The 11,012-nt window shown below is 66.4% G+C and overlaps 1 protein-coding gene across 4 annotated transcripts; it reads left to right on the top strand.

Moving 5' to 3' along the window:
* Positions 1–1,166: 1,166 nt before the first annotated feature.
* MIDN (midnolin) lies at positions 1,167–10,632 on the top strand. Of its 4 annotated transcripts, XM_045087910.1 has the most exons (10): positions 1,167–1,275; positions 2,508–3,153; positions 4,191–4,278; positions 4,463–4,525; positions 5,974–6,102; positions 6,487–6,615; positions 6,701–7,015; positions 7,160–7,304; positions 7,557–7,817; positions 8,452–10,632. In XM_045087910.1, exons 2-10 carry the CDS (start codon positions 2,921–2,923, stop codon positions 8,727–8,729), a joined length of 1,641 nt encoding a protein of 546 aa, XP_044943845.1. In that variant the 5' UTR covers positions 1,167–1,275; positions 2,508–2,920; the 3' UTR covers positions 8,730–10,632. The 4 variants fall into 4 exon arrangements, with proteins under 4 accessions (XP_044943845.1, XP_004778134.1, XP_044943849.1 ...); XM_004778077.2 differs by lacking the exon at positions 5,974–6,102 and having other exon boundaries at positions 1,168–1,275; XM_045087914.1 differs by lacking the exon at positions 6,487–6,615 and having other exon boundaries at positions 1,168–1,275.
* The last annotated feature ends 380 nt before the right edge of the window (positions 10,633–11,012 follow it).

Below are 11,012 nucleotides of genomic sequence, written 5' to 3'. Positions count from 1 at the left end.
ACCCCCTCCGCAGATCACACAGCCCTCTCTGCTGTGGCCGTAAGTCCCGGACCCAGCACCAAATGCTTGGCTTCAGGGGCACACAGCTCCCTCTGCCACGCCCACGTTCCTCAGCAGCAGGGCCCTCAGCGGTGGCCCCATAGCCGCCTCTCCAGGCTGCAGCACTTCTCCATTCCAGCCCCCAGTGGCCCCCTCCCAAAGGGCTCCTGACTGGGGGACTGGGAGCCTCTGGGTGTGGAGGTGCTGGTGAGGGTGGGAGGGGCAGGTCGAAGGCTGCAGGAGCTTTGGGTGGGAGCAGGATGGAGACCTGGAAAGGAACACAGCCCTGGGAGGGGTGCCCAGGACTAGGGTGGGGTGGGGGTGGTCAGGACAGATACAGTGAGAAGCCAGATAAGTGGACAAGGGGCAGGGGAGCAGGAAGGCTGAGCACCCCACACCACTCAGGGTCGTCCTCAGCTGCCGAGCCAGAGCCCATGCCGGGAGAACGAGGACCGGCCGCGTTTCCACCTGCTGCTGTTTGCCGTCAGTTAACTGGTCTGTGGGATGGGTGGGGTGATCCTGCCCACGCCGGGGCCCCAGAGTGAGCCGAGCTGGATTCTCCCCATCCGTCCGCCGCCGTGGAGAACCGCGGGAACGGGCTCGGAAAGGTCACAGCGCGCTGGGCGGTGACTAGCTGCACTAGGCTGGCCTGGCGCAGGTTAATCGCTCCGTAAATGCCTTCTGAGGTCACCGTTAAGGGATGCAGGAGGCCAGGCTGCTGGGGCACCCCCACAACAGGCAGGTGACTCCAGCCTGTTTTCCTGGATCGTGGCCGCTGACTCAGGCACCCCCCCCTCCCTTGCGCTCCCCCACGCGGGCGCCCCCAGGCGGAAGCACCGGGCCTAGAGCAGTAGGAAAGGGGGCGGGGCGGGAGCCAACCTGTGCACCCCGAAATCCCGTCCTGGGGATCTGACCCAGCGACGCTGCCGTTCGTGACCTTAGGTTCAGCAGCAATTATGGAGCGACCCCCAATATACGAGGCGAGGCTTCGGGGTGGGTGGCCGAGAACCCAAGGCGCCCCAGGGCCCCGGCCGGCAGGCAGGGGCGGGGGCCCGCCTGCGTCACCGGCCGTCCGGCCCTCCGCCCCCTGCCCGCCCAAACTCCACCCCGAGGGAAGGCGGTGCGGATAAAGGCTTGGGGGCCGCCCGCTCGGCCCCAGACCTGCCCCGCCACCGCGCTCTGTCCCCGGACGTGGGTACACTCAGGACTGTTGAGACCTCGGACCGGCCGCGTCCGGTGAGTGCGGGTGGGATCTCGCCGGACTAGTAGGAGGGCCCCCACTCTAGGCTCTTAAAGGTGCCCCCACTTTTCTTTGTTTTCGGGGCAAGCAGGGCTCGGGGTGTCTCCAGCCCTGGCGAGCCCCTCGGGTCGTGGGATGGGAGGGGCTCGGCGCAAGCAGCACCGCCCAGGCAAGACCTCAGCCCCCGCCCCGCCTACCGGGCACTCTTCCTACCCCGCGAGTGACCTTGAGCAAGTTGCTGTGCAGCCTCAGTTTCTCCAGTTGTGCGGCCTGGCCTCCCGCCTTAGAGGCTCCAGACCCCTAACGGAGGTTCCCACCTCGCCAGCAGTCCGTAGGCCTCTCTCCCGCCCCGGGGCAGCTGCTTCGCCCCCTCCCCAGGACTTCAGGCAGCGCTCCCGCACGGGGCCGGCAGGGGGCGCGCTGGCGCTGCTGACTCACCGCAGCCCCAAGCGGCGCGCGCGGGCGCAGCCGGGGACGCCGCGTCACGTCACGGCTCGGGCGGGCGCGACTAGGGAAGCGGGCCGGGCCCGCGGGACAGGGGTGGGACGCGAGGTGGTACCGGCGAGGCAGGGTGCGGGCGGGGGAGGGGGAGGGCCCTCCTGGCACCGGCCCACGTCACCGCGGTGCAGGCCCCGCCCGCAGCCCCGCTCCTCGCCGGGACCTCACGCCCCACGGATGGGGGACGCCCGGCGGCCGAACCTCCTGAGAGCCGCCCGGGCCCGAAGCGCAGGGATCGCCTCCCGCTTCCGCTCGCGGCGGCTTCCCGGACAGACGCGGGGGGTGGTACCCCGGCTTCCTGCCCCTCCCGGCGCGGGGATAGTGCCTGCCCCCACGCCGCGCCGTCCGGGACCGGGACCCCGCGCCGCCGCTCCCCCACTCGACCGATCCCCCTCGGGCCGCCTGCCCTTTGTTGCGGGCCGTATGAATGGCCCCCGGCGCGGGCGGGTGGAGCGCGGGGGCGGGCCGGAGCGGCGCCAGCCCCGCCCCCGCCGAGCTCCCCTTGGCCGCCGGACCGGGGGCGGGGCGACGGGCGGGCCCGGGCGGCCACGTGGGGCAGCGCCACGGCGCTTCTCATTGGCCCGCCCGCGCGGCCGACTGGGCGTTCGGCGCGCGGAGATTGGCCGACTCAGGGCCGGCGGAGTAAGTAGTGAATGGGAGGGGGCGGCAGTCCCGCCCCTTGGAACGTTGATACATTATAACTTTTTTTTCTTGTTACTTTCACCCCCAGATCTTTCAAGCGGCGGCGGCGGCGGCGGCGGCGGCGGCGGGGACGGCTGTTGCTAAGGGAGGGGACGCGCGGGGAAGCGCGGCCCGATCGGCGGCCGGCACCGAGCGCGACCGCCTAAGCGGCGCCCCCTCCTCGGGACCCTCCCCCACGCCCAGCGTCCTTGAAAGGAGCCGCGAGTGCAGTCCCCACCCCCGGAAGGCGCCCCTACGAGCCAGCGCGACCCCGGAGCGCCGCTCGGATTTTTGATTCTTGATTCACCTTCCGCTACTGGGACTTTCTCGAAGAGGACGTGCGCTTCCCCTAGGAACGGCGAGGACCCGCGGTTCGGGGAGCCCAACCCCCGCGCAGTGCCCGGAGGCGCGACGAGGATTGGCGGCGCCCCGTGGACCCCAGCCCTCCAGCGCGGGCCGGGGATGGAGCCGCAGCCCGGCGGCGCCCGGAGCTGCCGGCGTGGGGCCCCCGGCGGCGCCTGCGAGCTAGGCCCGGCGGCCGAGGCGGCGCCCATGAGTCTGGCCATCCACAGCACAACGGGCACCCGCTATGAGCTGTCGGTGCCCCCGGACGAAACGGTGGAGGGGCTGCGCAAGCGGCTGTCCCAGCGGCTCAAAGTGCCCAAGGAGCGCCTGGCGCTGCTCCACAAAGACACGTAGGTATCGCGCGCCGCCCTCGGACCCGCCGCCCCCTCGGGCCCCGGCCCCCGGGCGGGAACAAAGAGCGCGCCGCACGGGGAAGGAAGGGGGCGGCCAGACGGGGGGCGGGGGCGCGCCGCGCGCTCTCGGGCGCCCTCTGCTCGGCCTTGCCTGCCTCGGCCCCCTCCCCCGCCCGGGGTCGCTGCACAAAGGCGGCTGCGAGGGCGTCCCCCTCCCTCCCGGGAAGGCAGGGGTCCCGGGTCAGCGTGGGGGTCTCGGCAGCGGGGGTGGGGGGGCGCGGCCGCCTCCTTCTCTGCCTGCATTCCCGCTGGCTTCCGCATCTGTTCGGTGCCCCCCCCCCCACGTCTGGCTGTTTTCTTCCCCTACTTGCATCTTTCTACCCCCCTTTGTTCTAACCACCAAGCACTCCCGCAGTCTCCCCCTCCCCCCTGGTATTTAAATCGCCTCCAGGCCGGGGAGCACTCCCCCCGCGGGCCTCCAGGGACACACAGTGTCCATCCCCAGCGGAGGGGCCCCAGTGGGGGAGGGGCGGGTGGGGGAGGGTCTCCTTTGTCTGAGCCGCCGCGGCCTGCGCCGGGCGCCGGGGAGGGAGGGAGGAGGGGGAGCCCGGCACCGCAAAAGACCCTAAAGGCTAAGGCCTGTGGCTCCCACAGAGAAAAGCTCGGGGCCGGAGTTACAGGCGAGGGCCGGCCGTGGGGTGAGGGGAGGGTGGCAGAGGACCGCAAGGGTGCACTGGCGCCTGGGGACGAAAAAGTGCTTTGTTGAGGTGCAGAGGTGGTGCCCCAGCCCAGAGTGGGGTTTCTTCCCCTAGGAGGTTTGAACCACTTGCATGGCGGGCCCTCGGGGCCAGATATTTGACACTCCCCAGTACATACACACACAGACCACTCCTCTGGTTGGGGAGCTGGGAAGGGATAGGGGTGCGGAGGGCTCCCATATCTCCCCCAGGAACACAGCCCTCCCCCCGGCCTCTGCTTCCGCCTCACCGCCGTGTCTCCTTGGCCTCACCCTCTTCCTTCCTTCCTCCCCCTAGCCGGCTCAGTTCGGGGAAGCTGCAGGAGTTCGGCGTGGGGGATGGCAGCAAGCTGACGCTGGTGCCCACCGTGGAGGCGGGCCTCATGGTAAATGGCTGGGGCACAGTGCCCCAGAGGCTCTGGCGCAGGCGGGCAGCCCCTTCCCCTGAGAGCTTGGTTCCCAGCACACACCCTGCCCGGGCGGCCCCTGCCGGCAAGCAGCTCCCCGCCCTGGTGCCCGGGCCCTCTTGGAGCGGAGCGCCTGCTCAGAGCGGCATCTCCTCTGTTTCAGTCCCAGGCCTCGAGGCCAGAGCAGTCTGTGATGCAGGCCCTGGAGAGCCTGACCGAGACACAGGTAAGACCCGCGCCGGTCCCTCCGAGACCAGGGGGAGGGCCTGGGAGTGGGGGTAGTTGCGCTCCCAGGAGACCCATGGGGAGGGAGGAGGCGGCGCACCGCCCAGCCTTCCTGCCAGTTCGGCCTGGTCACCCAGCTTCCTCTTCCTCCTCCCCCTCCGCACTCACCACCTGACCTTGAGGGCCTTCTCTCCCACGGTGGCTGCCATGGGGGAGGGGGCTGGGCTTTCACGAGCCTGCCTGCCAGGGTGACCTTGGGCCTGGGGCCCCAGCCCTATACTGAGGAGCACTCCCTCCACAGCTACTGCGGTTTCCCCAGGGCAACCTTTTTTTTTTTTTTTCTTTTTTTTCATTTCTGTGGGTGGGCGGGAAGGGGACTGGAGGGGCCTGGGTGACACTCCTTCCGGCTTTGACCCCATTGTAAGGGGTGACTCCCTCCCCTTCTCCCCTTGGCCTTTGTTCTCTGCCCCAAAAGGAGGAGGGGGGCTCCCACCCCAGGGCTGCAGCCTAGACAGGATGTTGGGAAAATATTTAGCAACTGGCCAGGAGCTGAGGAGGAAGGCAGGGACTGGCCCACGGCCGGGTTCCCGGTTTTGTTGCAGCATTTATTTATTTATTTATTTATTTATTTATTTTTTTACCTCTTCCTTTCCTCATTTTTCTGGCAGCAGGGCCCTCCTCCCAGGAGGGTGACACAGGCCTCAGCTATCCGACTGCTGCCAGGGTGGGGGAAGCAGGCTGCTGCCCGCCCCGGCTAGGGGGTGGGCTGGGCTGGCCGCAGGAAACCTGCTCAGCGGCTTCCCTTCCTCCTGCCTGGAGGCCCTCGCCCCCTCCCCGACATGTAGCATCCTGTCCTCACCAGCTAGGTAGTGAGGAGGAAGAGGGGCGCTGGTGCTGGGTGGTCCGCCATCAGGAGGGTCCGTGGGCTACAGGCAGAGCTGGGGTCCCAGAAGCCGGGTGGGGGCCGCACTGGATCTCCTGGTGAAGATGGGAACTGAGCTCTCGGCTCTCAGGGGGGCCTGCGGTTGGCAGGGGGGCCAGGGGTGTCTTTGGTTCACATCCGCCCCACAGTGCCTGCGTCAGGGGCGGGGGGGGGGGCGCCGCTGGGCGGAGTGACTGGCTCCGAGGGCTGTTTCCCCGCCTGGCACCGAGTCATGCCCGCCTGTTCGCCCTCCCCAGGGAGGAAGTTGCAGGGCAGAGGGGTGGGGGGGGGACTCCCCAGCTGCTCTTGGGAAGCCACCTCAAGCCTTTCCTGCAAGGGGAGCTTCTGGACCCGGGGGGGGGGGTGTGCCCTGCAGACTAGGCTTCAGGGTTTGGGGGAGCTGCACACTGCCCGCCTTCCTCGCCGCCTCCCTGCGGCCCCCAAGCAGAGAAGGTTACGCCTGCCGCTGCCAGCGGAGGGCTGGGAGGCGGTGGTTCTGAGTCATCCCGGCCTATGTCACTTCTCAGAAACCTCCACCCCCCCCACCATCCTCGCCCCTGGGGAAAGCTCAGCACTGGCCAGGCTCCAGAGGAGGGACCCAGTCTGCATTGGGTGTCGGATGCACCCCCTGCCACCGCCACCCACCAGATCTGAGGGTTTGTGTTGGGGCTGCATAGAGGTCTCGCGGGACCCAGGCCTCAGAACCATCAGGGCCCCCTCCAGCAGGGAAGCCTCCCCCTCAGCCTCAGCCCCACCCAGGACAGATAAATATTTATCTTGAGAAAGCAAAGGTTAGGAAGAAGAATTTGTCCAGGAATTCCCGCCCACTTGCTGCCTGGGTGGCTTAACTGGGAGGGGGTCTGAGATTGGCTCCCTCTGGTATTCACAGGCAGAGGATGGGGAGCTGGGAGGTGGGGTTATTTGAGGGCAGCGGCTGCTGACTGGGTCTTGCCCCCTCTGGCCTCAGTTTCCCCTTAAAAGAACCAAGCTGGCCAGGGAGGGCCAGGCCCCCCCATCTGACCCGCCTCTGTCCCCCACAGCCCCCAGTGGCGCCCGGGCCGGGCCGGGCTGGCGGAGGCGTCTTCCGGAAATACCGATTCATTTTATTTAAGCGTCCGTGGCACCGACAGGGACCCCAGAGCCCAGAGAGGGGCGGCGAGAGGCCCCAGGTCACGCAGCGTGGGGTGCCGGGGCTGGGCCGGGCTGGGGGCACAATAGGCTGGGGCCCTGGCGCTGACGGGCCCCTCTCTACAGGTCAGTGACTTCCTGTCGGGCCGCTCGCCGCTGACCCTGGCGCTGCGCGTGGGGGACCACATGATGTTCGTGCAGCTGCAGCTGGCTGCCCAGCACGCCCCGCTGCAGCACCGCCACGTGCTGGCCGCTGCCGCCGCCGCCGCCGCCGCTGCCCGCGGGGACCCCGGCATGGCCGCCCCCGTGTCGTCCCCCTGCCGGTCCATGGCCGGCGCTGCCCGAGTCCCCCCGATGGCCAGCAGCCCTGCCCCCACGTCCCCCTCATCTGTGACCGCCGGCTCCTTCCGATCCCACTCCGCTTCCGCCGCCTGCCCTGAGGTGAGTCTGGGGAAGGTGGGCTGTCCCGCACCTCACAGAGGGAGGGGCTCAGAGCCCCAGGTCTGCAGCCTCCAGGGACTGTCCTTGCTCCCCCCGACCCGCCGCAGCTGACCTGCCTTCCTCTCCCCGGCCGCCCCCCCCCAGATGGACTGTTCGCCCCCCGCCAGTGCTGGCGCCAGCCCCACTTCAACCCCCGGGGGGAGCCCTACCTCCCGCTCCCGCAAGCCTGGCGCTGTCATCGAGAGCTTCGTGAACCATGCCCCGGGGGTCTTCTCAGGGACCTTCTCTGGTAGGTGTCGCAGTACCCCTGCGGGGATCCCCTGCCACCCAGAGGCAGCGGCTGGGTGGGGGTACAATCTCACCCGTTGCTCCCCGGGGTCTCCTGGCCCGTGCCCCACCACACGGGAGGCTCTGGGCCCCCAGGAGGCGCAGGTCCCCGCGTGCTCACTCCCACCCTGGGGGCCCACCTGTCTGCGCATGCGCTTCAGAGGCCACGTGTCCATCCCGCCTGCACTCACCGGCAGCCCCCCACCTCCTGCAGGCACACTGCACCCCAACTGCCAGGACAGCAGCGGGCGCCCGCGGCGTGACATCGGCACCATCCTGCAGATCCTCAACGACCTTCTGAGTGCCACGCGGCACTACCAGGGCATGCCCCCGTCCCTGACCCAGCTGCGCTGCCACGCGCAGTGCGCACCCGCCTCACCTGCCCCGGACCTCACCCCCAAAACTACCTCCTGCGAGAAGCTGGCGGCTGCGGCCCCGGCCTCCCTGAGCCAGGCCCGCATGTGCAAGCCCCTGGGTGAGTGTCCAGCGCACCCCGCCCATCCCTGGGCTGTTGAAGGCCCCTCTGTGCGTGGCTCAGAGCAGCTGACCCGCCGGGGGGCTAGGGGGGCCAGCAGCTGCTGCTTGCCCTGCTCCGCACGAGAGTGGAGAGAACGGAGCATGTGTGTTTGGGGCACAAAGTGTCCTTGTCCTCCCCCGAGAGGGGCACTTCCTTCCCTCCCCCCCACCCCCCTGCACTTTGTCCAGATGGCAGGTGGGGCCTCTGTGAATGGCCTGGTCTGATGAAGGGGGGCAGCAGAGCAGCTCCAGGGGTGGCTTGAGTCCCCCAGAGACCCAGCCGACCCCAGGAAATCCTGAGCCCTGTGGAACAGTGTCACTTCTGCCTTGGCGGGCCTCCAGCCCAGGTCGTGAGGGGGAAACAAAGCCACCAGCCTGAGGACCATGGTCCCACCTGACCAGTGGGCTGGCGCTGTGCTCCAGCGCCCACCTCGGCGGGCTCTTGGCGGTGGACAGGGCCTGAGAAGCCTCAAGTCTGAGACACCTCCTGGCTACTGGGAAGGCTGGGTGGTGCCTTGTGCTGTGGGGGTCGGGGGTTGTCTGGCCTCTCCCCACAAGGGCCAACAGGGCTCATGGTCACTGCCTCCTTTCAGGGGACCGGCTGCGGCAGACGGAAAACCGGGCCACCCGCTGCAAGGTAGAGCGCCTCCAGCTCCTGCTCCAGCAGAAACGGCTCCGCAGGAAGGCCCGGCGGGATGCCCGCGGGCCCTACCACTGGCCGCCAAGCCGCAAGGCCGGCCGCAGCGACACCAGCGGCGGCGGTGGGGGTGGCGGGCCCAGTGAGGCCTCCGGCTTGGGCCTCGACTTCGAGGACTCCGTTTGGAAGCCGGAAGTCAACCCTGACATTAAGTCAGAGTTCGTGGTGGCCTAGGAACCACGTCCCTCGCCCGGCCACCCTGAGTGGAGAGTCCCCTGGGCCAGCCTGCGTGTGGGAGGGCGGGCAGTTGGGGTCAGGGCAGCGGGAGGCCCCTCCCTCCCCACCAGCTTCCTTCTGGTTTTTTGGTTTGTTTTTTTTTGTTTGTTTTGTTTTGGGGTTTTTGTTTTTTTGTTTTGTTTTGGTTTTGGGGTTTTTTTTTTTTTTGGTTTTTTGTTTTTGTTTTTTTTTTTGTTTGTTTGTTTTTGTTTTGTTTTGTTTCATTTTGTTGGGGGGGTTTTTTTTTGGTGGTTTTGTTTTGTTTTTTTGTTTTTGTTTTTTAATTTCCATTCTTACCATGGTTTTCTGAACTCTCCATGGACTTGGTTCCTGCCTCCTTGGTTCAGCTCACACTTCCCCGCCTCTTCCTCCCGTGGTGGCTCCCGTTCTCGGCCGAGCCGGGCCCTCCCCGCCCACTTCCCAAGCTCCAGAGATGTAGCAGTCACTCCAGATGGCCGAGAGTGGGACGAGACGAGGAAGCCGCCCCCACCCCTTCAGGTTTAAGTCAAAAACGTAGATGCCTCATGATGCACTTTACAGACGGGCAGGGCCAAGGAGGGAAGGCCCACTGCAGCTGCACCCTGGCCTTCTGGGCGGCCGGCAGGCCCCACAGCCACCGAAGACCCGCTGCGCTGCCCTGTGGCCAGGGCCCCCCACACCTGAGCTCTTTTCTCTTGGTCTCTCTTTCCAGGGAAAAAAGAGGAGGGGCGCTTCAGTAGGCGGACCCCAGCCTGCCCCTGGGGCTCAGGGGGAAGTGTGGGGCCCTCTCCTAATAGGAAAGGGAGGGAGGGGGACAGACCAGCCGCTAGCCTTTGCGTCCACGCACTGTGCCATCTCCCCCGGCCCCACCCCCTTTTTGTTCTGAGCTTGGGGTATTTATAGCCTATTAATTTTCTGAGCCAATAGTGGTTGGGAGTCTCTTGAAAACTGGGAGAGAAATGGTTGGGGGACGGGCAGATCACCCCCAGCCCTCCTTCCTGGCCCAACCCGAGAGAGATGTGGCCTGTGGGCTGTGTCTGGAGGGCCCCCTGGCAGTCAGGAGGGGAGGGGGTGCTGAGCTGTGAAGCCCCTGTAGGGGTGACGCTGTGTAGCATTAACCCCCCCGGGGGGGGGGTTCGCTGCTGGTCTAAATTGGACCCTCCCCACTCGTGCCCTTACCCCCAGATTCCCCTGGGGCAGAGGGACAAGCCCTCTACTGGGGCCATTTCAATGGGGGTGGAGTTTTTTTTCATTCACTTACTTTGTACTGATAATGGAGATGACCAGGCCCTGCCCCTGCCCGTCCCCTTTCTGTCCTCCAGACACCCCCACCCCTGCCTGTTCCTCCTCATCCTATTGTAGGTGAACCCCCCCCCCATTATGTGTTTCAAGTTAATGGTTTCAGATGTGAACATCATGTGTTAATTGTAGCTCTGTAAACTTTTTTGTGGGGGGGGTGGGTAGGGAGGGGTCAGAGGGTAGGGGTCACTGATTTTTGTTTGTTTTCATTTTCCAAAAAAAAAAGAAAAAGGAGAAAAAAGGAGTGGGTTTGTTTCTGAAGAACTGTGTTGGATCCCTATTTAAATGTGTTCTGTTTTGTCGGGTTTGTTTGTTTGTTTGTTTGTTTTAGTTTTTTAAACGATTTTTAAATAACACCTGTGCCTCCGCGGGTCTGAGGGTGGAGGCCCCAGGCAGGAGCCCAGGCAGCCGGTCCCTCTCTGCCCTCCCCAGGGCTCCCCCAAGAAAGCATTACTCACCCTCGGGGGTCGGGCTGTAGGGTGTCCCAGCACCTTGCCTGAGTTTCCTGTATGAAAACAAAGTTGGGAAAGATTAAACCTATACAAACACGTGATTCCAAGTAATAAACAGAAGATGAAACGAGTGAATGTGCTGCCCACTTGGCGGGGTGGGGGGGCGGTCTTGGCCATCACAGAGGAGGCTCCCAGGGTGGTCTTAGAGCCTGGGAGCGGCACGGCGGGCAGCTGTGTCCCCTGAAGGCCCCCCCCCCCCACGGAGACCGACAGGTAGTGGCGGGTGGGGAGTGGGTGGGGCCTGATCCAGAACGGTTCCCACGTTCCCTCCCCGGCTTGAGTTAAGGGCGGGCAGGAAGTTGCCCCAGCAGGGGAGGGAGGGGCCAGCCGCTTCCCGGTACTCAAGGCCGGAAGTCCTGCAGGGCGTGGGGTACGGGGCTGCCTGCGAACCGCGCCGTGGGTGGGGCCTCCGTTCCCGGCTCTGGGAAGTGGGCTGGGGACTGACCCCTGG

This window comes from Mustela putorius, unplaced genomic scaffold (genome assembly GCF_011764305.1).
Source record: "Mustela putorius furo isolate JIRA1106 unplaced genomic scaffold, ASM1176430v1.1 tig00000095_pilon_pilon_pilon, whole genome shotgun sequence".
Taxonomy (NCBI): Eukaryota; Metazoa; Chordata; class Mammalia; order Carnivora; family Mustelidae; genus Mustela; species Mustela putorius.
The sequence above is the reverse complement of the archived record's forward strand: the minus strand, read 5'-3'. Positions and strand labels throughout refer to the sequence as shown.

What these genes read in the sequence shown, in the direction of transcription:
- MIDN (XM_045087910.1), top strand. Translation starts at nt 2,921, where the DNA reads ATGGAGCCGCAGCCCGGCGGCGCCCGGAGCTGCCGGCGTGGGGCCCCC. An exon ending in CCGTGGAGGCGGGCCTCATG is followed by an intron (nt 4,279 to 4,462) that starts GTAAATGGCTGG and finishes CCTCTGTTTCAG; the next exon opens with TCCCAGGCCTCGAGGCCAGA. An exon ending in GGGGCGGCGAGAGGCCCCAG is followed by an intron (nt 6,616 to 6,700) that starts GTCACGCAGCGT and finishes CCCTCTCTACAG; the next exon opens with GTCAGTGACTTCCTGTCGGG.